Source organism: Nicotiana sylvestris, chromosome 11 (genome assembly GCF_000393655.2).
Source record: "Nicotiana sylvestris chromosome 11, ASM39365v2, whole genome shotgun sequence".
Lineage (NCBI taxonomy): Eukaryota > Viridiplantae > Streptophyta > Magnoliopsida > Solanales > Solanaceae > Nicotiana > Nicotiana sylvestris.
Genome location: NC_091067.1, coordinates 123,216,982 through 123,244,843, shown reverse-complemented (window position 1 = coordinate 123,244,843; position 27,862 = coordinate 123,216,982). Strand labels below are relative to the sequence as shown.

Sequence of the window (27,862 nt, the reverse complement as noted above, 5' to 3'; positions counted from 1 at the left end):
TTTAAAGTAAGTTCTCTATTAAAATTATGTGGAGACACTATCACAGATGAGGACTTATTGGAAAAAATATTTTCTACTTTTCACGCTTCAAATGTGGTGCTACAACAACAATACCGTGAAAAAGGTTTTAAGAAATATTCTGAGTTAATCACATGCCTACTTGTGGCTGAGCAGAATAATACTCTATTAATGAAAAATCGGATAAAGAATTTTGTTAATCCGGGAGAAGGTGTTAGGCATTCCCGAGTTCCGTGGTTCTAGCACGGTCGCTCAACTGTCATATTCAGCATAATTATCTGATTTTATACAATTATAAACCTATGTGCAAATTTTAATTTTTAACCGCTTTTATCATTATCATTATTATTTAACAGAGATTTGCAACGTTGTGAAAACGTATCTCGAACCACGTCACATCAATGTACCCGTGGTTATCGATACATTTCGACTCCGTTGAGATTTGGATTTGGGTCACATAAATGTGCACCCGGGTTTAAGAAAGTAAATTATTAAAGGTGCGCCTAAAGCGACTAACGCGTTGTTATTTTGGTCGAGGCCGTGAAATTCACTAAACGACCCGTCCTGAATTCTAAATGTTTTATTTTACCCCTTTATTGAGGGCCCCACAATTTATTCATTTATTTGGCGAGGCTCGTCTCCTCTATTATTTGTTTTAAAGGGAAAATCCTAAAGTAACTATGATTTCTATTTTTGTTGATCTCTAGTCAAAAAAAGGTCCTAATCGATTTGTTAAGGGGTTGGTGCAGACTAATTGGTTATGATGTACCAAAGCCAAACATCGGGCTTCGAAATTGGCCATCCGTATATCTCAGCCCAGGCCCAAGCGCATACAGTCATAAAACGGGACCTGGGCTGCTTGTTTATCTATCTGGAGACTACACCTCTTGGGGGAAAAGAAATGGTTAAGCCCACGTGACTAAGCCAAACACGGTAGTTCAAATTTGAGCAAATGACTAGTTAACAATTGTTCTAATGCATTATTCAGATGTTGTTGATCAGATTAACACCTTAATAGCTAAGGAAAACTTATCAAGTTTAATGGACAAATCTGATAGACGTGCACATTCTGATGTTTACTAACATTCTTGTACTAACTTGAAAATACTACTTCAAACCGATATATCAATTGATGCTTAAGGTAATTAATCATATGAGGTTACGATTAACTAAGTGGCTGATTGATATAACTACTACAAGCTTTAGCTTTAGGTGAAGGTGCATCAACCTATATTCATATTAACAACCAGATTACCTATGACCAATTCAAATAATTCGCTCAATTGGTGCAGCCCAGTACAACTACCTTAACTACAGAAATCCATATTTTAGTCCACAAAATGTAACTAACATCTACTGCACAATAAACGAATCACAGAAAAACTTTCAGAATGACAGAACTATCGAACATGCAAATCCCCAGTTAATGAGGAACACAAGTCCTCATACTACCTAACAGTCTGTACCAGATGATAGCTAACACAATCCAATTGCAGTTCAAATTATACAACAGCTCTGTTCGAATCTAGTTCATATGATTACAAAACTAATTTTGTTCCACACAATTGAACTAGAGTCTAAGTTCGAATCATAGACAACGAATCAATAAAAAACGACAGAAGACATTTGGTCAATTTCCATTGATTTTTATGTTTCAATCATGTGAAGCTACAGTCAGAGTCTCGAGCCGTGTACCTGAAAAATGGAATTTTAATAGAGGCAAAGATCAGCAGTAGTACAATAGCAGACCAAGAGGCAATCAAACAGTAGAAGATGCACAGCCCAGGAACTTGAATCACAGCACAGAAAGAGTTTAAAACCAAACGAAGATGAGAATTTAACCACAAATCACTCGAATGCACCCAAATTTACTTGAGATTGAACTTCAAATGCCCTAGGACTTCACTGTTTTTGAATGCCTTTTAGCTCTTCCCCCCTTCTCTCAGCTTCTCCTCCCCTTTTCATATCAGAATCCCCCATATTTATACCCAACTCTTGAACCCCATCTCAGCTTGTTTTCACATTTAGATCATTAAGAAATGTATTTCTTCCATCATATTCCCCGACAGCCACTACTAAGTGTCTAAGTTCATTATTTAATTCAAAGGTGTATGGGCAGTACATACTTTAATTACATTCCCATTAGGCCTCCCCATGCTATTATGTTTTGTTCCCCACTAATACTAAATAATTCATTAGTTTAATGGTACTTTAATATTTTACTGACAGCCCACTTAAACTAGCCAATTTCTGAACTTTTCAATCCCCAAAATACCCTCCTAAAGCCCCTGGAATCACTATCCTACCCAATCCCTTTCACTCTGCATTGAAACCTTCAACTATAACCTATTCAAACCTACTCATTAACTAAAATGAATCCAACTAACTACCACAACTATAACCAATTCAAATCAGTTAATAATCCAATCAACAGTTCAAACTAGAACTCAGGTCAGATCAAATAGCATAAAGACTAATGAATGTGAACAAAATCCTATTGAACTACCACGGGCAAATTTCAGACCATGATTGGCACAGATACAGGGGGATGACTAACTAAGTTCCCAGTTCTAAATCAAACAAGATGCATGAAATACTGTCACACACTAGATGGGCACAACTGCATTTATAATGTAAAATGACGAATAACAAAACAAACAAGGAATCAGACATCACAGAAATGAAGCAATTCGAACCAATATTCATGGTTCTAAATTAGCCTTAAACACAAAAACGTAAGGACCCTGAGGATATACTGAATGGAACCCTACGGCTGAAAACAAAACAAACGACACCAAACAACTTGACGAGAACTACTAAAATACAGGCATGAATGGATTAATCGACGAAACTGTTTAAAACACATGTTAATCAACAGAAGGAAACTGGACCAAGAAAAGGTTCGAAAGAGGAGGGGAATTAATTGGCAAACGTAGCAAGGAAAACTAATTAGGCAACAACAAACAATAATTAGAGAAGAAAAAGGAAAATAGGAGAAATACCTTAAAAATCAGAAACCCAAATGAACTCCGTTCTCACTGACACTTCGTCTTGAAATTTTGAAACCAAAACGGACCTTAATCGAGTGTTCTAGACTGAGAACACTCGACTAAAGTCGGTTAAGACCTCAAACCTTTAACCTCGTACACAACCTGAAGCTGGTTCCTCTAGGGTTTGCCTTCGATTTGAAATTCGAAAGGCTTTGACAAGATTTGGACAGAACTTGGGTGAGATTTGGGACGGGGTTAGCTAGGTGGTTCAGTGGTGTGACTTCGGGGTTAATTAGATGAACTAGGGTTCTGGTCCGATTTTCGAACTGATATTCGAAACAAACGGCTGGGATTCGAGGGTGACGGTTAGAAGGGTTAGTTTGGGGAGGTCGAGGGGAAGTTGTGGTGTAAATTTGGGGCTGTTTGGATGAACTAGGGTTAGGGGCCAGTTCTTCAATGAACTCGGGGATGATTCGATGGCGATGGGGTGGGTATTCGGAAAGAGGATAGTAAGGGGGTTCCATGGTGTAATTTTGGGGCTGTTTGGACCACCGGAACCGCCGTGAGGCGATTTCCGGTGGGCGAAGGACGGTGATTGAAGGCGGCGGACATGTTTGGTCTATGAAGCTCAGAGACGAAGGTGAAAGGGGGGTCTGGTTTAGGGGGTGTGGGGGTAAGGAATCAAGGTTATATACGGGGGGGGGTGTTTTAATCCTGGCCGTTGGATCAAGCCCGACCAACGGCCTGGATCAATTCATTTAACAGACACGGCGTCATTTGGTTTAGTGTTGGGGCGGGGTCAATCCGGGTGCAAGTGGGTCGGGCCAGGGAATGGGTAAGGGCGGAGTGATCTGGACCGTTGATCTAGTGAGATCAACGGCTCAGACTGAGAGTGGCAAAAACGACGTCGTTTGGACGGTCGTGTAGCCTAATTGGACCGGGTAAACAGGGTATTTGGACTGGGTTGCAAAGGGGTTATTTTGGTTTGGGCCTGGTCTACTTAATTCAAAACTGGCCCAGTCCGACTTTCTCTTTATTTCTTCCTTTTCTTCTATTTCCTTTTTAATTCCTAATTACCAACTAAAAAATCCTAATTATAAATTGACAATCACATGAAATTAAACATCAAATAAAGATAAAATCACACAATTCGGACATTAAATGCAAAGTACATATTTTTTTGGTGATTTTTCCATTTTTGTAAAACAAACCTGTTTAATTAATTTTTAATTGTGATATTAAACCCTAAATGCACAGGCAACACATTTTTTTTCTTAACTAAAGTAAAAATAAACATGCACAGACAACAACACAAAACTATTTTATTTTGAATTTTTGTGGGAGTAGTTCTTGTAGGGCAAAAATCACGTGCTCACAGCTGCCCCTCTTTGTCCGGAAACATGAAAAGTTTCCGTGCAAAGATAAAGTGAGCGGATACGAGCGATTTTTGCCCATTAGGCTACTCTGTGTGAAGCATTTTCTGAAATATTTGACCGAACCTCTACTTCGAAGGTTTCCTACATATCCCTGGCTAAAAGGGAATCAGGTCCATGTAGTTCGGGAAGTTTTGGTAGCTGGGACTACCCTGGAGCTGTGGATTTACTGTTACTGCTGTTGCTGCTGCTGCCGCTACTTACTGACCTCCTTAGAAGCTAGACTAAACTATAGTCTATGAATTACAAAATCTTATCTATCTTCAGACTTGCTCTTGTGTCTCTTGTTGCTTTGATGTTTTGCTGACTGGTGTTTCCTCTGATGTTTCTTTCTTTCTGTCTTGACTCGTAGTCTTCTCTTGATTGTCGAATTTGAACTGCTTATTTCCTTCTTGTGAGCTTCGAATTATTTTTCCTTCGAAGCTTGAACTGCCTTCTTCTGACCAGTGTTGCCTTACTTCCAACTTCTGAACTTTAATTTATGCTGGGGATTTTTTGTTGTAACCCTCCGCTTTACTGACTTCAAACTTCAATGTATTCCTCTGTTATACGGGCGGGCTCCTGATTTCCATAACAACTTAGAAACTAAAATGTCATTCCTCTCTTCAGGAGGGCTCCTGACCTCAACCAACAACTTAGAAATATAACGCCATTCCTCTCTTCAGGCGGGCTCTTGACCTCAACAACAACTTCAAAAATAAAGCGCCATTCCTTTCTTCAGGCGGGCTACAGACTTCAACAACAACTTCGAAAATAAAGCGCCATTCCTTTCTTCAGGCGGGCTACTGACTTCAACAACAACTTCGAAAATAAAGCGCCATTCCTTTCTTCAGGCGGGCTCCTAACCTCAACAACAACTTTGAAAAATAAATCGCCATTCCTTTCTTCAGGCGGGCTCCTGACCTCAACAACTTCGAAAAAATAAAATGACATTCCTTTCTTCAGGCGGGCTACTGACTTCAACAACAACTTCGAAAAAATAAAACGTCATTCCTTTCTTCATGCGGGCTACTGACTTCAACAACAACTTCGAAAATAAAGCGCCATTCCTTTCTTCAGGCGAGCTACTGACTGGCGAGCTACTGACTTCAACAACTTCGAAAATAAAGCGCCATTCCTTTCTTCAGGCGGGCTCCTGACCTCAACAACAACTCCGAAAAATAAATCGCCATTCCTTTCTTCAGGCGGGCTCCTGACCTCGACAACAACTTCGAAAAAATAAAACGCCATTCCTTTCTTCAGGCGGGCTACTGACTTCAACAACAACTTCGAAAAATAAAGCGCCATTCCTTTCTTCAGGCGGGCTACTGACTTCAACAACAACTTCGAAATAAAGCGCCATTGTTTCCCCTTACCTCCTGAACCATTTTCCTTCTAACTTGAATTATCTTTCTTCAAAACTACTTCCCTCAAAACTTGTATTGTCTTCATTCTTCAAAACTACTTCCCTCAAAACTGGTGTCTCACTTCTCTGCGAACGGCTGGGGATAACACTTTTTCAAAGATATGTTATCTTACTCCTTCAAAGACTACTTCCCTTAAGACTGATGTTTCATTCCTCTGCAAACCGTTTCCTTTTGCAAAACTGGTCTTCCTCTTTTTCTTTCTTCAAAACTGTAAAACTAGTGTTCCATTCTCTCTTCAAAAATAGGTATTCCTTCAAAGACCTCTTTTTTTTCTTCTTCCTTCGAAGACTACCTCCCTTAAAACTCGTGTTATCTTTCTCCCGAAAACTGCTGGGGATACCGCTTTTCACCAAACTTGTGTTAGACTTCCCGAAAATTTTCGAAATGAACGAAAATTTTCTGCCCTAGTTTGACAATCTTTCTTGTGGCGCATCTTTCCGTCATCAGTAACATTCCCTGTCCCTGCTTCAAATCAAAAGAAAATTTGGTCAGTTTAAAACGTGGTGGTTAGTTGTGATACTCCTGCTGGGGATGCTATCACCCATTTTCCCATCTATGCGTTGTCTGACCATTTTGAAGCTTGGCTGATACCTTCCGACCCTCTTGACGATTCCTTATTCACAAACCTCTTAACCATTTTCCCAGTCTCCTTATCTGACCTCATGTATTTTCATGACAGCTGATTTCACTTGAAGATCTTGCATGTTCATTGATTAACCACTTCCTGTATCGTTTGCGTTACTAAAATACCTTTTTCCGGTGCAGACTCAATATCTTCTTTTGCGGTACTGTCCGTGAACTGGCATTTTCCCATCTTTTGGGTCTCCTATGAATTTCCCAATTATATCCATTGCTTTCCGCGTTGTTCTTTCTTGATTTTCCGCTGGCCTTGGCCTTATAACCCTCGATTTCTGCTGGGGATATCCTTCTTAACACTGGTCCATCCTTTTTGTCAATCTCATCATCGAATATACCCTCGGTTCAATCCCTCTGTCCCTCTTTTTGTTGCACTATCCCTGAATTGATATGGTCCAATCTTGGGTATTTTGTGCGAACCTCAAAGCACGTTGACTATTACCGGCTCATTACGCTTGTTCTTTCCTGACTTATACCACTTTGATGTACTAGTCAGATCTCGTTTTGCATAATTGGAAAGCTGATGGCAAATTTTGAAATCATTTCTCACTTGTTCTGACCAAAGAGACTCAAGAAGAAGAAATGACAAAGGTAAAAGGAACGAAGTAAAAGACAAAAGAAAGAGATGACTCCTAACAAGAAAACTACAAAGTAAAACCTATCAGATATGGATACCAACTCTATTGGCCATGACATGCCCACGTGGCCTATCCTCCGTCGTTAATCGCCTTTCACCATCTTCGTCTGGTGCTTTCCTGTATGATTCTCAATCTTTATTCGACTTGTAGTGCCCGAAGGGTTTTCACTATCAAGCCTCTCTCATTTTGATTTTTCTCTCAACTTATAGCCGCCTCAAGGTGCCCGTGAAGGTTTTCACCGATAAGACTCTCTCATTCTATTACTTTTTTGTCGGGGATTACAGTGTTATTCTCGACTTCCATTTGTATGACTTGGCATCTTTCGAAGACTGGTCAAAAAGTCTTTCTTTGGACCGTAACGTGGGGTTTTGGATAGGGCTAGAAAGAAAGGGTATTAGCGGCTCAAAACGTATCAATTTGGGTTCAAAATTTACAACCTTCGAAACCATATTTCTTTACATCAAACACAACTTCTGCCCCAGTTTCTTTCTTGGGGATTTTTGATTTTTTTTTGTTACACTATGACCGAGCCGTGAAGCGCCTACGTATCCTCTTTGAGGAATCAAGTCAAACGTAGTTCCCAATTCCTTTTTTGTTTTCCTTTCCACTTATTTATTATTTTCTTTTCTTTTTCTTTTTCTTTCTCTTTTGCTCATTTCTCATTTCTCCTTTCTCCTTTCTCTTTTGTTGTTTTGTTGTTTCTGTTGTTTTCTTTTCCTTTTTCTTTTTCTTTATCTTCCATGCTTGTGTTTTCTAATCTTTGCTACTGATTCTGAACGAGGGGTATAATATAAAACCAATAAGGCTCAAAGGGTTAACGAAGGATAAAGTGTTTAGATAGAAGAATAAAATGTCTTCGTCATTCCAATCTTCAAAACATGCCAAGCACAAACAACGCAATTAAACATTCGCCACATCTTCTGATTATGCCGGACTTGATAACCATATCCACACATTCGCCTTTTCATTTGTTATTTTTAAAGCGCCGTTGGGAAATACTCTCACTTTCGTTACCATGAACGACCCCCTTGTCAATATGGCTAACTTGCTTTTATGGTTTTTCTTTATGTTTTACTTGCCCCAGTTTCACGTGGCTCGGGCTTCAAATGATCTCAAGCTGTTCTTATTTCCCTTAAGTGTCCCGATCATCTCCCAATGGCTTTATAATTAACTTTTAAGATTAGGCCTAAACTGTGCGCGCATGTCATGTCACTAGAATCGGCGTTGAACAAAGACAAAACAAAGGGATAAAAAGAACTAAACAAAGAAGATGACTGGATGTAACAAAAGACCGTAATTTGCATTAGATAAGTGGTGAAACGATTCGTATGACGAAACAAGCAAAACAACTGGGGTACAACCTTGGAACAAACCTAAAACAATCCTAGACAACACTAAACAAACCACTAGGACAACATGGAAGGATAAGAGGGTTTGACACAAGACAATGTCTGGATTACAACCCTGCAAATAACCCGGACAACAGAAATGATAACAAAATGAACCACCAAAACTCCTCCTTGACCAACCAAGAAAGGAGCGTCTTTCCACTTGCCAAGCTCGGCATCTTAGCCACTGAATTCGGCATCAACATTACTGGGACCTCCACCAACTTCCGTCTCATTGTTCTTAACAAATTGCTTTTGGGTTCCCTTTGCGGGCTCGTTCTTAAGAGCAACCTCTGATAGCACTGAAAACTTTGCAACGCGCGGACCTCCGAGGATCTCAGAAGAATTCTCATATTCCTTTTCAAAACAAGTCATAGTCAACATATACATCTCATTATGAATAGGCGATGGACTTTGGCCAATGCTTGTTGCATCTGGATTTTGCACGACAATGTCACCTGCATCAATAAGCTTCTGAATTGCTTTCTTCAGCTTCCAACACTTCTCTGTGTCATGCCCCGGGGCATCTGAGCAATATGCGCACCTTCGAGAAAAATCAAACTTCTTTGACAGAGGGTTTGGCATTTTTATATGAATCGGCTTCAACATGTCCAATTGCTTCAACTTTTGAAACAAACCGGCATATGATCCTCCAATAGGGGTGAAAGCCTTTTTTTTTTCAGCAACCTCTCATTCTTAAATGCTTGATTGGGCCGGAAACCTGATCTAGAGGGCTTTTGGTAGGCTTGTGGTGGTGGATAGGCATTTTGTGGAGCTGGGTACTGGGAAAGTGAAGCATGTTTTTGGGAGTCCCGTGGAGAGAAGTAGCGTTGGGGAGGGGAGTAGCTTTGGGAGAATACAGTTGGATGATGAGTGATGGAGCTACTCGGGTGGCTGGGAAAGCTGTCATAAGTGGGTAGATATGGAGAGTATGGGGGATCATCCGTTATTGTGTTAGGTGCTTGGGTAAGGATAGAGTTCAAGAAGCTAGGCGGTGGCAGGGGTGGTGCTTTCCCAGTCATCCATGCCCGATACATGTCTGCCACATGCTGTCTCAACATTCTTACCTCTTCTACCAACCCGTAGTCCTGTTCAACCAACTGCTTTCGGGCATCGGTACCAACCCGCTCAGTTCTGTTTCTCTCTACCATTGTCTTTTGCCTTTGTGTTGCAGGGAAGCGTTACTTTAGAATCACAACCAACCACCTTTCTGATTATTGAAAGAGCACAAAATGGTAGCAACCTGTTAGCGTTAGGGTTTTCAACAGATAAGAAAACACACATTAAGGATGCAATGCAACTAGGCAATTAACCCTCTCTATCATGCATTTGCTTCAGCCACGTGCGTCATTCCGGCTTCTTGTAATTGTGCTCCCTTTTTCTTTTTCTCCTTTTTTTTCCTTTTTTTTCTTTTTAATGATGGTCGAATCTTATGTGGATTGCCTACGTATCACGTCCACACATGAATCAGAACGTTGCGTAGTTCTGACCACAAGTGCAAAAAAACAAAGACACCATTTTTGGATTTTCAATCTTTATTAGAAAAACGATCTATTACAAGGCAAAACACTTTTTGAAAGGAAACTGACGGACTTGACACATACTACAGACTTTATGCAAAAGGGAAATTACAAACTCCAACGAACAACACACTCTGAAGACAAAGAACATACAGACTTCAAACTGTGAATGTCTCAGAGTTTTTAATTTTGGGCGCCCGCGGGGCGTCGTTCGGCCTCGCCGCGGGTTTTGGTGCAAGGCCCCTCTATTGATCTTTTAAATCTTCCATGACCTGGTGGATGTGAATCAGTATTGAAACAAAGAAGGCGGTACGGGACATATCCTCACAAGCTAGACACTTTATGGTGATGTAGTGCCCGATATCGTCGATTCTTCCCTTGATTCTGTCCCTTTCCATAGGCAATCACTATATGTGTCGATTCCGCATCCCTCGCACTTGAGCATTGTAAAAGAGTTGATCTTGAAACTCATCCATCTATTTCTCCATCCGGGCCATCAGATCATAGCAGCACTTTCTATCTGTTCCGGCATCTCGGGCTTGTCTAAAGATCCGCTCTTTGAGAGTGGATATTGTTTTTCTCAATATAGCGATGTTCCCTCCATAGTCCCTCTTTATTTTCCACGTATGCTTTGCTTGCGCTTATGTACCCCTCGAAGAAATCTGCCTCGTCTTTACAAGCTGTGGGGGCTTGGTACATCTTGGATACCATTATGGGCAAATGTGCTTTTATTGCTGGTAATCAGAGTTTTGACGACTCCTGCCAGCGTTAAATAATTATTTCTGTTTTTTCGGGGAAACACCACCATGCCCCCAGAATGCTACCATGAAGGCGAACCGCCTATGTTCATCCCATTTTGTCCGATTTCCTTTGCTGCCAACCCCGTTTTTTGGATCGTTGAACCCTCTTATACGCTCATGAACTGCAGAGTAGAAAAACTTTATCTGACTCAGCGTACGAGACTCCCTTGCTTATCTTCAGTAGATCCATGAACTGGCACGTATTGACGGCTCTTGGAGGAACCAGATATTTGTGCCTTAGCCCCTCAGTAATGTCCATATAACCTGCTACCTCTTCTAAGGTTGGGGTGCGTATAAAATCTGAGAAGTGGAATACATTGTGGGATGTGTTCCAAAAATGTAACCAATGCCTTTATGATATCCCCCTAGGATTAGTCTTCAGCCACCCAGTGAGGCCTCCTAAGTATAGCTTGACCGTGTCGCGCTCTGATTCGCCCAAGTCATCCCACCATATGTGCAACTCCAAAGGGATCTTGTTCACTATTGTTACGTGTAAATTCTGATTTGTGCTCATTCTGCACATTTATTAGGGTGTTTAAAATTTAAGACTTATTTGACTAAGCATATTTAATGTAAAATGAATCTCTAGAATGAGAACTACAGCTAAACCATTTAACTACACATGCATTATACATGCTTAGTGAAATATTACGAGGACCAAAATTAAAAATTACCAATAATCTAGGGACTAAAAGTGCAATTATCCATATAGTCATGAATGTAAAAATGAATTGATGGGTGTGTGGAAAATGTAGGTGGCAGTATATCCAGGAAATGTGTTGGCACTTCACATGTCAAAACCACAGGGCTACAAATACAAAAGTGGGCAATACATGTTTGTCAATTGTGCTGCAGAAAATAAAATTAACACACATTTTTCAAAAATAAAATAAAGACCCGATTTCGCAAATACGGCCTTTCAGCACTTCGAGAATTTTTTTTAAGGCTTTGTTGGCTCACTGATGAAAGCCTTGCAAAAAATGACCACATGTGGCTATTCTTGCAAAAACGGCCTTCCGGCGCCCTTTTTAAGGACATTCGACTATTTCTGACAAGAATGACATTACTCTAACTATTTTTCAAACAAAAGTAAATTCGGTTCTTTTGGCTATTTTTGCAAAAGGGGAGGTTGGACCCGATGAGGGTTGCCTACGTATCTCACATCCGGTGAGAATCAAACCGGCATAGTTCGGGTAGATAAAGCAAACTTCTTTTTAAAACAAGACTCTTTTCAATGAAAAACCATTTTTCATAAACAAAACCCTTTTTTTTTCATTTTCTCAAAAATTCGATAGAGTTTCGACGCTATTTGGACATTGATTTTTATTTATTTTTTTCAAAACAGGCGATTAACTACATCTATCTCTCTTTCCTCAAAGTATTCAAAAGCCGGTCAGCATGCAAGTCCGAAGCAAACAAATGCATAAGTAGAAGCAAGCAAGATGCATCAGGATGGTCGTTTTTATTTTTGGTACACCTGTCCTAGACAGACCCAACCCCTGTGTTGAGCCTCCAAAGTCAAATGCGCGTGATGCAAACAAACGTTCTTACTAGGGATCCGGCATGAAGCTGAGTTATTCTAGGTTCATAATTTGAGTATTTGTTCTAGACTGTGTACCCGAGCGGACAACTCGAGTCGAGGAGTGGGCTACGTACCGGTAACCAATAGGCCATCCGGCTTAGTAACTTGTCTGGCCTCTTTCTTATTTCAGGTATTGACACTATTAGAATAGGGAGCCTCGACCAGCAAGCTCATCCCCGGAGGTAAGAAGAGAAGGGTTTCGGCACAGTTTATATACAGTTCAGATAATATCAAAGCGGTAAAGCAGCATTTAGCACCTTAGGCCCAAACATGTAAAAATCAGATAATAAACAAAGCCAAATACAATAATTCATCTAAGCTCGAATTCTTGAACCCTGAACCATAGATTCTGGGTTTTGGTCCCCAGTAGAGTCGCCAACGCTGTCACATCTCCTTTTTCACCCGCGCCCCCGCAAAGGCGGCGCAGAGGGAGTTTTTCCAATTAAAGGACAATCAAAACGAGATTTATTATTTAATTCAAAGTCTCCACTTGGGAGATTTATGGTGTCCCAAGTCACCGGTTGAATCCGAATCGAGGAAAAGATTGATTCTGTATTACAGTCTGCGAACCAGAAATCCGGATAAGGAATTCTGTTAATCCGGGAGAAGGTGTTAGGCATTCCCGAGTTCCGTGGTTCTAGCACGGTCGCTCAACTGTCATATTCGGCTTAATTATCTGATTTTATACAATTATGAACCTATGTGCAAATTTTAATTTTTAACCGCTTTTATCATTATCATTATTATTTAACAGAGATTTGCAACGTTGTGAAAACATATCTCGAACCACGTCACATCAATGTACCCATGGTTATCGACACATTTCGACTCCGTTGAGATTTGGATTTGGGTCACATAAATGTGCACCTGGGTTTAAGAAAGTAAATTATTAAAGGTGCGCCTAAAGCGACTAACGAGTTGTTATTTTGGTCGAGGCCGTGAAATTCACTAAACGACCCGTCCTGAATTCTAAATGTTTTATTTTACCCCTTTATTGAGGGCCCCACAATTTATTCGTTTATTTGGCGAGGCTCGTCTCCTCTATTATTTGTTTTAAAGGGAAAATCCTAAAGTAACTATGATTTCTATTTTTGTTGATCTCTAGTAAAAAAAAGGTCCTAATCGATTTGTTACGGGGTTGGTGCAGACTAATTGGTTATGATATACCAAAGCCAAACATCGGGCTTCGAAATTGGCCATCCGTATATCTCAGCCCAGGCCCAAGCGCATACAGTCATAAAACGGGACCTGGGCTGCTTGTTTATCTATCTGGAGACTACACCTCTTGGGGGAAAAGAAATGGTTAAGCCCACGTGACTAAGCCAAACACGGTAGTTCAAATTTGAGCAAATGACTAGTTAACAATTGTTCTAATGCATTATTCAGATGTTGTTGATCAGATTAACACCTTAATAGCTAAGGAAAACTTATCAAGTTTAATGGACAAATCTGATAGACGTGCACATTCTGATGTTTACTAACATTCTTGTACTAACTTGAAAATACTACTTCAAACCGATATATCAATTGATGCTTAAGGTAATTAATCATATGAGGTTACGATTAACTAAGTGGCTGATTGATATAACTACTACAAGCTTTAGCTTTAGGTGAAGGTGCATCAACCTATATTCATATTAACAACCAGATTACCTATGACCAATTCAAATAATTCGCTCAATTGGTGCAGCCCAGTACAACTACCTTAACTACAGAAATCCATATTTTAGTTCACAAAATGTAACTAACATCTACTGCACAATAAACGAATCACAGAAAAACTTTCAGAATGACAGAACTATCGAACATGCAAATCCCCAGTTAATGAGGAACACAAGTCCTCATACTACCTAACAGTCTGTACCAGATGATAGCTAACACAGTCCAATTGCAGTTCAAATTATACAACAGCTCTGTTCGAATCTAGTTCATATGATTACAAAACTAATTTTGTTCCACACAATTGAACTAGAGTCTAAGTTCGAATCATAGACAACGAATCAATAAAAAACGACAGAAGACATTTGGTCAATTTCCATTGATTTTTATGTTTCAATCATGTGAAGCTACAGTCAGAGTCTCGAGCCGTGTACCTGAAAAATGGAATTTTAATAGAGGCAAAGATCAGCAGTAGTACAATAGCAGACCAAGAGGCAATCAAATAGTAGAAGATGCACAGCCCAGGAACTTGAATCACAGCACAGAAAGAGTTTGAAACCAAACGAAGATGAGAATTTAACCACAAATCACTCGAATGCACCCAAATTTACTTGAGATTGAACTTCAAATGCCCTAGGACTTCACTGTTTTTGAATGCCTTTTAGCTCTTCCCCCCTTCTCTCAGCTTCTCCTCCCCTTTTCATATCAGAATCCCCCATATTTGTACCCAACTCTTGAACCCCATCTCAGCCTGTTTTCACATTTAGATCATTAAGAAATGTATTTCTTCCATCATATTCCCTGACAGCCACTACTAAGTGTCTAAGTTCATTATTTAATTCAAAGGTGTATGGTTAGTACATACTTTAATTACATTCCCATTAGGCCTCCCCATGCTATTATGTTTTGTTCACCACTAATACTAAACAATTCATTAGTTTAATGGTACTTTAATATTTTACTGACAACCCACTTAAACTAGCCAATTTCTGAACTTTTCAATCCCCAAAATACACTTCCAAAACCCCTGGAATCACTATCCTACCCAATCCCTTTCACTCTGCATTGAAACCTTCAACTATAACCTATTCAAACCTACCAATTAACTAAACTGAATCAAACTAACTACCACAGCTATAACCAATTCAAATCAGTTAATAATCCAATCAGCAATTCAAACTAGAACTCAGGTCAGATCAAATAGCATAAAGACTAATGCATGGGAACAAAATCCTATTGAACTACCAATCAGACCATGATTGGCACAAATACAGGGGGATGACTAACTAAGTTCCCAGTTCTAAATCAAACAAGATGCATGAAATACTGTCACAAACAAGGAATCAGACATCACAGAAATGAAGCAATTCAAACTAATATTCATGGTTCTAAATTAGCCTTAAACACAAAAACGTAAGGACCCTGAGGATATACTGAATGGAACCCTACGGCTGAAAACAAAACAAACGACACCAAACAACTTGACGAGAACTACTAAAATACAGACATGAATAGATTAATCGACGAAACTGTTTAAAATACATGTTAATCAACAGAAGGAAACTAGACCAAGAAAAGGTTCGAAAGAGGAGGGGAATTAATTGGCAAACGTAGCAAGGAAAACTAATTAGGCAACAACAAACAATAATCAGAGAAGAAGAAGGTAAAGAGGAGAAATACCTCAAAAATCAGAAACCCAAATGAACTCCGTTCTCACTGACACTTCGTCTTGAAATTTTGAAACCAAAACGGACCTTAATCGAGTGTTCTAGACTGAGAACACTCAACTAAAGTCGGTTAAGACCTCAAACCTTTAACCTCGTACACAACCTGAAGCTGGTTCCTCTAGGGTTTGCCTTCGATTTGAAATTCGAAAGGCTTTGACAAGATTTGGACAGAACCTGGGTGAGATTTGGGACGGGGTTAGCTAGGTGGTTCAGTGGTGTGACTTCGGGGTTAATTAGATGAACTAGGGTTCTGGTCCGATTTTCAAACTGATATTCGAAACAAACAGTTGGGATTCGAGGGTGACGGTTAGAGGGGTTAGTTTGGGGAGGTCGAGGGGAAGCTGTGGTGTAAATTTGGGGCTGTTTGGATGAACTAGGGTTAGGGGCCAGTTCTTCGATGAACTCGAGGATGATTTGAGGGCGATGGGGTGGGGATTCGGAAAGAGGATGGTGAGGGGGTTCCATGGTGTAATTTTGGGGCTGTTTGGACCACCGGAACCGCCGTGAGGCAATTTCCGGTGGGCAGAGGACGGTAGTTGAAGGCGGTGGACATGTTTGGTCTCTGAAGCTCAGAGACGAAGGTGAAAGGGGGGTTGGTTGGTTTAGGGGGCGTGGGGGGTAAGGAATCAAGGTTATATACGGGGGGGGGGGTGTTTTAATCCTGGTCATTGGATCAAGCCCGACCAACAGCCTGGATCAATTCATTTAACAGACACGACGTCGTTTGGTTTAGTGTTAGGGCGGGGTCGATCCGGGTGAAAGTGGGTCGGGCCAGGTAATTGGTAAGGGCTGAGTGATCTGGACCGTTGATCCAGTGAGATCAACGGCCCAGACTGAGAGTGGCAAAAACGACATCGTTTGGACGGTCGTGTAGCCTAATTGGATCGGGTAAACAGGGTATTTGGACTGGGTTGCAAAGGGGTTATTTTGGTTTGGTCCTGGTCTACTTAATTCAAAACTTGCCCAGTCCGACTTTCTCTTTATTTCTTCATTTTCTTCTATTTCCTTTTTAATTCCTAATTGCCAACTAAAAAATCCTAATTATAAATTGACAATCACATGAAATTAAACATCAAATAAAGATAAAATCACACAATTCGGATATTAAATGCAAAGTACATATTTTTTGGTGATTTTTCCATTTTTGTAAAACAAACCTGTTTAATTAATTCCTAATTGTGATATTAAACCCTAAATGCACAGGCAACACATTTTTTTTGTATTTTTCTTAACTAAAGTAAAAATAAACATGCATAGACAACAACACAAAACCATTTTATTTTGAATTTTTGTGGGAGTAGTTCTTGTAGGACAAAAATCACGTGCTCACAGCTATCACAGATGAGGACTTATTGAAAAAAATATTTTCTACTTTTCACGCTTCAAATGTGGTGCTACAACAACAATACCGTGAAAAAGGTTTTAAGAAATATTCTGAGTTAATCACATGCCTACTTATGGCTGAGCAGAATAATACTCTATTAATGAAAAATCATGAAGCTCGTCCCACCGGGTCAGTTCCATTTCCGGAAGTGAATGTTGTAGCAACATATGATAAGTTTGAAAGAAAACAAAATAATTACCGTGGTCGTGGACATGGTCGTAAACGTGGACGTGGCAGGGGGCGAAACAATTATCGTCATTATGGTGGAAATAAATTGGAGAACAATAAAGGTTCTCAAATTAATCATTCAAAAGGTAAAGCTAGTATGTGTCACCGATGTGGTATGAGAGGTCATTGGGCATGCATTTGTCGTACGCCAGAACATTTTGTCAAACTTTATCAAGCCTCCCTCAAGAAAAAAGAAAATAATGTGGAGGCACACTTGACCTTTCAAAATAATGATGATGAAGCAGGTCCCTCAAATAAATATGATTCTAAGGCACATCTTGCATATAAAGATGATGATTTTGAAGGCCTAACAAATATTACTCATTTAGAAGTTGGGGACTTCTTTGAGGATATTGACTGAAGAACTAATCATCTTACTGGGGAATGAAGCTATAAAAGTTGTTATGTTTATGTTTGCAACTAGTTTATTTTTCTTGAGTGTATTTTCCTAATGCATCATGTGTTGCTAGTTTCTACATTTCTAATGTATTTCTTAATGTTTTTTTCCTGCTTGTCTTTCATATTTCTTATGATGTATTATTTGTCTTTTTTATGAAGAATATGAAAATTCCCCAGTCTTCAGTTGGACTCAAGATTAATAAAGATGATATATGTCTTCTGGATAGTGCTACAACACACACTATTTTAAAAGATAAGAGATATTTCTCTTATTTGGTAATGAAAGAAGCGAATGTTAATACAATATCCGGTAGTACAAGATTAATTGAAGGTTCTGGAAGAGCCAATTTATTACTACCAGGAGGAACAAATTTGGCTATTGATGAAGCACTATATTGTAGTAAATCTCAAAGAAACTTATTAAGTTTCAAAGATATTCGCCAAAATGGCTATCATATTGAGACTACAAATGATGAAAAGATTGAATATCTTTATATTACTACAATAATGTCCGGTAAGAAATATGTGCTTGAAATGTTACCTGCTCTTTCCTCCGGCTTATACTACACAAGTATTAGCAGGATTGAAACACATGCCGTAGTAAACGAGAAGTTTACTAATCAAGATAATTTTATTATTTGGCATGACCGGTTGGGCCATCCTGGTTCTAATATGATGCGTAAAATAATTGAGAATTCACATGGACATGCAATGAAGAATCAGAAGATTCTTCAATTTAAGGAATTCTCTTGTGCTGCGTGTTCTCAAGGAAAATTAATTATTAGACCATCAACTATTAAAGTTAGGATGGAATCCCCTGCATTTCTGGAACGTATACAGGGTGATATATGTGGGCCCATTCACCCTCCATGTGGACCATTCAAATATTATATGGTTTTGGTAGATGCATCTACAAGATGGTCACATGTGTGCTTACTATCAACTCGCAATATGGCATTTGCGAGATTGTTGGCTCAAATAATAAAGCTAAGAGCACAATTTCCAGATTATGCAATTAAGACAATTCGTCTTGATAATGCCGATGAATTTACATCCCAAGCCTTTAATGATTATTGTATTTCAACTGGGATAACAATTGAGCATCCGGTTGCTCATGTTCATACACAAAATGGTCTAGTAGAATCATTGATCAAACGCCTCCAATTAATTGCTAGACCAATGCTTATGAGAACAAAACTTCCCATTTCAGTATGGGGTCATGCTATTTTGCACGCAGCAGCACTTGTGCGGATAAGGCCCACAAGTTATCATAAAGTCTCCCCATTGCAATTGGCTTTTGGTCAGGAGCCAAATATTTCCCATCTTAGGATCTTTGGTTGTGCGATATATGTTCCAATTGCTCCACCACAACGCACAAAGATGGGTCCTCAAAGAAGGTTGGGGATATATGTTGGATATGAATCTCCTTCTATTATAAAATATCTAGAGCCGATGACTGGAGATTTATTTACGGCAAGATTTTCTGATTGCCATTTTGATGAATCAGTATATCCAACATTAGGGGGAGAAAATAAGCAGCTGAAAAAGAAGATAGATTGGAATGCATTATCACTGTCTCATTTAGATCCTCGAACAAATCAATGTGAACAAGAGGTTCAAAAGATTATTCATTTACAAAATATTGCAAATCAATTGCCAGATGCATTCACTAACCTACCAAGGGTGACTAAGTCACATATTCCAGCTGCTAATGCTCCAATTCGAGTTGATATCCCGACAGAACAATTAATTAAAGCAAATGAGTCTAAGCCATGCTTGAAACGTGGTAGACCAATCGGTTCTAAAGATAAAAATCCTCGAAGAAGAAAAGGAGCAAGTGATCAAAGTGAACATAACACAGAGGTAGTGGCTCAAGAAGAGCCCCAAGACGTAACAAATGATAAGACCTTAGGGGAGGTCCAGGTACCTAAAAATAATGAAAATGAAGAGATATCAATAAGTTACGTCTCAACCGGGAAAAGATAGAACCGAAATAATATTGTTATCGATAACATTTTTGCTTATAATGTTGCTGTTGAAATAATGCAACAAGATGAGGATCTTGAACCAAAATCTGTCAATGAATGTAGACAGAGAAATGATTGGCCAAAATGGAAAGACGCTATCCAGGCAGAGTTAACTTCACTTGGAAAACGTGAAGTCTTCGGACCCATAGTTCGAACACCTGAAGGCATAAAGCCAGTAGGGTATAAATGGGTTTTTGTGCGAAAACGAAATGATAAAAATGAAGTCGTTAGATATAAAGCACGACTTGTGGCACAAGGGTTTTCCCAAAGGCCTGGAATTGATTATATGGAGACATATTCTCCTGTAGTGGATGCTATCACCTTCAGGTATCTCATAAATATGGCAGTGCAAGAAAAACTTGATATGCATCTAATGGATGTTGTTACAGCCTATTTGTATGGATCATTAGACAACGAAATTTTTATGAAAGTACCTGAGGGATTTAAAGTGCCAGAAGCATATAAAAATTTTCGAGAAACTTGTTCAATAAAGCTTCAGAAATCTTTATACGGATTGAAACAATCAGGACGTATGTGGTACAATCGCCTGAGTGAATACCTGTTGAAAGAAAGGTACAAGAATGATCCAATTTGTCCCTGTGTCTTTATAAAAAGGTCTGGATCTGAATTTGTTATAATCGCCGTGTATGTTGATGATTTAAATATCATTGGAACTCCTGGGGAGCTTCCAAAAACAGTAGACTGTTTGAAGAAAGAATTTGAAATGAAAGATCTTGGAAAGACAAAATTTTGTCTTGGTCTACAAATTGAGTATATGAAAGATGGAATATTTGTCCATTAATCGACATACACCGAAAAGATTTTAAAGCGATTCTATATGGATAAAGCACATCCATTGAGTACCCCGATGGTTGTGAGATCACTTGATATAAAGAAAGATCCATTTCGACCTCATGAAAATGATGAATAGCTTCTTGGTGCCGAAGTACCATATCTTAGTGCAATTGGGGCATTAATGTATCTTGCCAATAATTCCCGACCAGATATAGCTTTCTCAGTAAGCTTATTAGCAAGATTTAGTACTTCGCCAACACAAAGACACTGGAATGGTATTAAACATATATTCAGATACCTCCAAGGGACCATTGATATGAGTTTATTTTATTCAAATGAATCCAAGCCATCATTGATTGGTTATGCAGATGCAGGATAATTGTCTGATCCACACAAAGGTCGATCTCAGACAGTCTATTTATTTACAAGTGGAGGTACAGCCATATCATGGCGTTCGACAAAACAAACTATGGTTGCTACTTCTTCAAATCATGCAGAGATAATAGCCATTCACGAAGCAAGTCGAGAATGCGTTTGGTTAAGATCTATAACTCAACACATTCAGCAAACATGTGGTCTTTCTTCGAAAGAGAATATTCCAACAATATTGTATGAAGACAATGCTGCATGCATAGCTCAATTGAAAGGAGGATATATCAAAGGAGATAGAACAAAACACATTTCACCGAAATTCTTTTTCACTCATGATCTTCAGAAGAATGGTGAAATAGATGTACAACAAGTTCGTTCAAGTGATAATTTGGCTGATCTGTTCACTAAGGCATTACCAACCTCAATATTTGAAAAGCTGATATATAAGATTGGAATGCGTCGTCTTCGAGACATTAAGTGATTTTTCATCAGGGGGAGTAACTACACGCTGCACTCTTTTCCTTAACCAAGGTTTTGTCCCACTGGGTTTTCCTGGTAAGGTTTTTAATGAGGCAGCAAACAATGCATATTATAAATAACTATGTACATCCCAATATTTTTTTTGTAAGTTTTTAATGAGGCACATTATCTTACATGAACATCCAAGGGGGAGTGTTATGAATAGTTTGTACTTTGGATACTACATTGGATACTACATTGGATGCTACATTGGATGCCCATGTTGTGAATAACTTAAAGATTAAATTTCCTATTTTATGTCCATCATCTTTACTTTTTATGCCTATAAAAGGCCATGTAATTGCAATGAAAAATTACACCAAAGTGAAAGAAGAAAACACTTCTCCATTCTCTCTATCTCTTCTTGTTTACATTTTACTGCATTGCTTTTATTTTATAACAATGTTGATATTATTATTTGGAAACTAATAATGCAATATTTTTATGCAGTGTATAGTAATATAAGAATTGTCATGTAAACATGGCTTATTAAGGATTTTAATCGTTAAGAGTATTATTTATGCATTGCTAGTACATGTTTCTTCATCTCCAATTTTATCTTGCATAATTTGAATCATAAATTTTGCCTATATTAGAAATGCATAGTTTAAATTTTTATGCGAACGCTAATTATGTAGAGTTTTATAGCAGTAATTATAAAGAGTATATAAAATAGACAACCGAAAATGAAAGAGTGAATATTATGGAGCTTAAATGAAATTTCTAAAGGTAAGTTCAAGTCGAAAATATACCAGTTTTATATCATAAATCAAGTGTTGCACTAGTTATGATAAATTTATACTAGCATTATATGACATTCTTGTGGTATAAAATAAGCGATAGACGTTGGTGTGAGTTATTTAACTATAAAATCATGTCATTCGAGGTAGAGTTGGAAGGTCACACAAATAAATATTCTGACATAAATTTATTTTGTGCCAAATAAGACTAACCATATAAATTGAAATAGTGTTTACCTAATTTTTAAATATCTATATTTTGCTTCAAAAATGAAAAACATTACTTTAGTATCCGAATTAAGAGAAAATTTAAGTACTTTGACCCTTGCACTTGGAGACTCGAGTATCTTCATTCTTTTTCTAAACTGAAATTGTAAAAATTACTAGTAGTATAACAGTTGGCCCGCTTGTGCCCAAGGCTCTGCTTTTCTTTGGCTTGTACACCGCACCTGTCGACTGTTGGAGTCCTCTATCTGTAACAATTATCAATTTTGTAAGAAATATTTCTTCATTTCTCCTTCTTCTTGCGAAGCTTTCTCATGGCTGTAGCTTAAATATATGTGTATGCACAGGCTTAGGCTGAGAGCGAACAACGATATCCAATTGGTCTGATAAAAAAAGAAGATTTTTATGGGTCTGAATCTAGAATAAACATCTTAGCTTAAAGTTTTAATCTTTGAGGATTTGGATCCTGATTGATACATCCACGTTAGCTGTTCGACAAAATGTTTGCCTCAGAAAGGTTTTTGTGAAAGTTTTATCTAGTCTTAGGATGATTTGGTGATGCCTCTGAACCGGGATCAATACAAAACATAACAGAAATCGAGTTTGGGATTTCTCCTCATTTCTTGGAATTTACAGTTTATTTATTCTCGAGTTTAGTGAGACTTTCCTCATTTCGTGGAATTTTCAGTTTTGTTTATTCTTGAGTTTCGTTAGACTTTCAGCATTTTTAGGTTACTCAAAGGCAAAGCGCATGTATTTATGTTGGCTATTTTGTATGGGTGTTTGGATTTCTATTTTGCTGCTCTTATGCTGTATCGAAATTGAGCTTTATGCTGTGCTGCAAATTAATTGTGTTTCTAGGGTGGGGATATCTCCAATTAATGTTTGAGTACTGCACACATTATTAGCTTTTCAGAATGTAATAGCTCAATTCATACCACATTCGGATGCTGGGTATGTCTGCCCTCACTCCTTAGTAAGATAAAGAAAAGTAAGAGTTTGTTGAATCACAATCATTTCCTCAAAAAAAAAAGAAAAAAAAGAAGAACAAAAGGTTGATAATTGAGGTTACTCCAGTATAGCTGATTCTTACTAGATTAGGATTGAATAGTTGTTATTGTTGTTGGTTTGTTATTGTTGAAAGTCGTTCTCGTATAACTTTCAAAACATTGACTGAGAAATTAATACTCCTAACTTTTTTTGTATCGATGTCCTTATCACCCTCTCTTTAAAAAGTGGTCTCCTAAACGTACTGTCCATCGATTTTACCACCCTCTTTCTAAAAGGTAAGTAAATTTAAGGGATTGATTTATAAGTTCAACTCATATTACTAGTTAGACAAAGAAAAACAATGAGAAATTGTAAGTGTAACTTTTGAATCAAGTAAAGGAACAATTAAATGAAAAACTGGAGGAAGCTATAAATATAATTAGCTTTTGCCTTTTCCTTTTCCTTGCGCACATCCGGTACTTCTGGTTTTCTAATTTTGCACCAGCCACATTGAGTTGTCTTTTTAAACAATTTCTTAAGATCTGTTTCTTTATTACTCCATTTTCGCGTGAACTCTCTCATCGCTGTATGAGTATCATGTGAATGTAAAAGATGTGCAAATGCTTACTCGACGGTATTAAAAAAGAGAGAAAATTTACTAGGTATGAAGTGAGGACATTCATCTCGGAAAGTTTAGTCTTTGATGAATATGCAGAGAAAATATCAAATTCTCCATATGTGTGTTCGAAAAAATATTCAGAGAGGAAGATTGTGCTCTTCTTCTGTAGGAAGATTTACTTAGCATTAGGAAAAACATATCTCTTTAATGATACTCTGGGTCTGGGGCTTTTCTGAGTATAAGCCCCTCTCCTATTGGAGCTAAAGTAGTAAAGCTAGTAATAAAAAATCCTGGTGTTTCAAAGAAATCAAATCCTGGGTTACTGAGTTTCTCGATACTTTTTAACATTTTAGGTTACTCGAGCATGATTCATCAAGCTTAGGCTAGTTATCCTCTCTTGTATGTAGGTGTTTGAATCTCTACTGTTCATTGTTGTTACCATTATTCGTTGATGTCTCTTTTCATTGTTTCCCTAATGGTGTAATTTCATGTTGTCACCAGTTCACTAAGTGGTCTTGTTTGCACGGTGCATACTGCAAACACAATGCTTCTGGAGTGCCATTGCACGTCACTAAAATACAATGAAGTGGCTAGCAAGGCTACAAGAATTTAGGCGATACAAAGCTTTATGATAACACCCAATTTTTCCAAATTGGCGGTTCGATCTATGATTTATCATTCATGGACATTGATAAGATCCATCAGTACTTACTAAGTAAAGAAGTAAGAGCTTGTTGACCAGAGAAAAATGAGACTGCTTTCCCACCAGTTCAGCTCCAAGGATCTCTTGTCTATGGTCATGTGTTCTTCCACTTGGCTGTCCAAGGCGGAGCCACTGTCTGCCCGGTACAATTTTAAATGCCATTATCATACACGACAGCCAGAGCAAGATAGAAAACAAATACAAACAGATGAACAAAAACAGAACAAGAAACAGGGACCTTCTATTGGCTCTCCAGCTCGAATCCAGAAACTTATCGCTTCCCAATCAGATCCACTCCTTGCTAAAGAAATATTTGATTTAGCCTCTCGAGAACCTGATTTCCGGCATTCCTATGCCACTTTCCACACCCTCATCCTCAAGCTTGGCCGTTCCCACCAGTTCTCCCTCATGCAGTCCGTTCTCTCTTCCCTCAAGTCACAGCAATATTCCGTCTCCCCATCTCTTTTTTCACACATCATCCAAATCTATGGTGATGCTGGCTTACCTGACAAAGCCCTTAAAACTTTCTATACTATCCTAGAATTCAATATGAAGCCCCTTCCTAAACATCTCAACCTCATTCTTGAAATACTCGTTTCTCACCGAAACTTTCTTCGACCTGCATTTGATCTCTTCAAATCTGCACATAAATATGGCGTTTTGGCAAACACCACATCTTACAACATTCTAATGCGAGCGTTCTGTTTGAATGACGATTTAAGTATTGCCTACTCGCTGTTTAATCAAATGTTTAAGAGGGACATTGCTCCTGATGTAGAGTCATATAGGATTCTGATGCAGGGTTTGTGCCGAAAAAGTCAAGTGAATAAAGCTGTTGACTTGCTGGAGGACATGCTGAATAAAGGGTTTGTTCCTGATGCTTTAAGTTACAGCACTCTATTGAACAGCTTGTGTCGGAAGAAGAAACTTAAGGAGGCTTACAAGATTCTTTGCAGAATGAAAGTAAAGGGTTGCAATCCAGACATTGTACATTACAATACAGTTATTCTGGGGTTCTGTCGAGAAGGCCGCGCTGCTGATGCCTGTAAGGTCCTTGAGGACATGCCATCAAATGGGTGTCTTCCCAATTTGGTTTCTTATCGGACATTAGTCGGGGGTCTAAGCGATCAGGGAATGTACGATGAGGCGAAGAATTACATGGAGGAAATGATGTCAAAAGGCTTCTCTCCACATTTTTCTGTGGTTCATGCGGTTGTGAAAGGTTTCTGTAACATAGGTAAGCTTGAGGAAGCTTGTGGAGTAGTGGGGGATATTTTGAGCCACGGCGAAGCCCTACATACAGAAACATGGGGAGAAATCGTATCCAGGATCTCCGAATGGGATGATGCTGAAATTGGGAATATCTTGGAGGAAATTATTAGAGCTGAAATAAAACCTGAAACGAGAATAGTGGAGGTTGGTGCTAGGTTGGGCGAATACTTGATGAACAAAATAAAAAGTAAATCAAGAAAGGGTTGATCATTTCACAGGACAAGAATTGGTCCTGAGTAGCTGCTCAAACCTGCTATATGCATGGAAAAGTGTTTACTTTGGAAGATAGCAAATGCACATGAAACCTGCTGTGGTTAATTCGAATGCACAGCAGGTTTCAGATAGGGAATTCGAATTTATCTTGCTAACTCGTCTGGCCTGTTCATTGACGTATTTGATTTCGCAAGGTGGGTTGTCCTCTCTCATGTTCTAATCGACTTTGTGGGCATATAGAATCATACTTTCTGTGTTTTCTTTAATAAGTTCTATACTTGGAGAAGCCAATTCTTTTGAGTAGTAAAGTCAAGCATATCTGCCATTATTGATTAATTTTTATTTCCATCGTACCTTTCTCAGTTTTGCAGAACTCTTTACAAGGGGTGAGTCCTGTGAGAGTTGGTGGTGCAATAACTTGTCAAATCATGTTGAATTTCTCAATTTTATTCCTAAGAAAGAATGGAGCAACATTGAAGAGGCAGAAATGCAAAGACATGGTGTAAATTTACTAATGTCGTCTTCAATGTCAAGATAAGTGGGGTTTAGTGTCATCCGATATTAATTTAGGTAGGGATTCAGAAATAATGACAAGTTTTGCTGACTATGACTTAACTGTTTAGGGACTTCTAGAGGACAAATGCCTCGGTTATTTAATTATCTGATCTATGTTTATTTTCTATCTGTATCAATGGGTTGATCAGAAGTGGAAATATGGTTAGAGTTCTTATTCTTTCATTATTGTAAAATTTCCAATTATTTCTTAAGCAGTGTTGAATGAGGCATTGGTCCACAAGTAAATGGTAAAAATTGCACGGGGCGCCCTATTTGGTCGCCCCCATTTAACCTATACCCATTTTTTTAAAAACTTTTAACCTGCACTCACTTTTTAAACAAGTTCAGCTCCCTTTCTCCTCCTCCTTCTCCTCCTTCATTTTCTTTTTTCTTCCTCTACAACGATGACTTCAACATTGCTCTCTTTGATTAATGAAGCTAAAGCAAATATACTGAGGACTTCCAGTTGGATTATTATAACATTAAAAACCAGTTTCCTCATTGTCTGGAAACACAACTCCGTCATCCATTGCTGTAAATTTATTTGATACCGTGAATGTTTCTGCTCCAGCCTTTAACAGTAAGTTTCAAATTCATTCTTTCCCATGCACATGGAGTTTGTTCTTCTTTTTCTTTTCTCTTTTCTTTAGGATGTCATATATTCAGAAAAAATAATATCTTCTGCAAAAAACTTAATAAATAAATAATTTTACTGGCTTGTTCAGACGCCCCAGATTCGACGTTATCTGCCTTGGCATCATGGTTTTGCGGATTGATCAATCGAAAAGCATCAATTACCACTTTCCTTTTAACACTCTGAATTGGATCCGATTACATAAAATTTGGGTGAGTTATCAAAAACTAGAACATCTTGATAGTGGGATTCCCCAGTTATAAAGACAAAAACTTCAGCTCTAGAGCTGAAGTTTCCCAGTTACAACACAAAAAATTCAGCTCTAGAGCTGAACTCCAGGCCCGGCTACTAGAATGCTGAAGTTTTGCGTGATTGTCTTTGCTACTTCAG

The 27,862-nt window shown here is 38.6% G+C and overlaps 1 protein-coding gene across 3 annotated transcripts; it reads left to right on the top strand.

Annotated features, from left to right (window-relative positions):
* Positions 1-22,628: 22,628 nt before the first annotated feature.
* LOC104230586 (pentatricopeptide repeat-containing protein At4g01400, mitochondrial) lies at positions 22,629-27,019 on the top strand. Of its 3 annotated transcripts, none has more exons than XR_711887.2 (3): positions 22,629-22,754; positions 24,597-26,477; positions 26,647-27,019. XR_711887.2 is itself a non-coding variant. In XM_009783428.2 (2 exons), the coding sequence occupies exon 2, from the start codon at positions 24,844-24,846 to the stop codon at positions 26,275-26,277; it is 1,434 nt and encodes a 477-aa protein (XP_009781730.1). In that variant the 5' UTR covers positions 22,629-22,754; positions 24,597-24,843; the 3' UTR covers positions 26,278-27,019. The 3 variants fall into 3 exon arrangements, 1 of the variants encoding a protein (XP_009781730.1); XR_011403893.1 differs by having other exon boundaries at positions 22,629-23,137; XM_009783428.2 differs by having other exon boundaries at positions 24,597-27,019.
* The last annotated feature ends 843 nt before the right edge of the window (positions 27,020-27,862 follow it).

Excerpts from the sequence above, each read along its gene's own strand:
- LOC104230586 (XM_009783428.2), top strand. The coding sequence starts at position 24,844 with ATGAGACTGCTTTCCCACCAGTTCAGCTCCAAGGATCTCTTGTCTATG.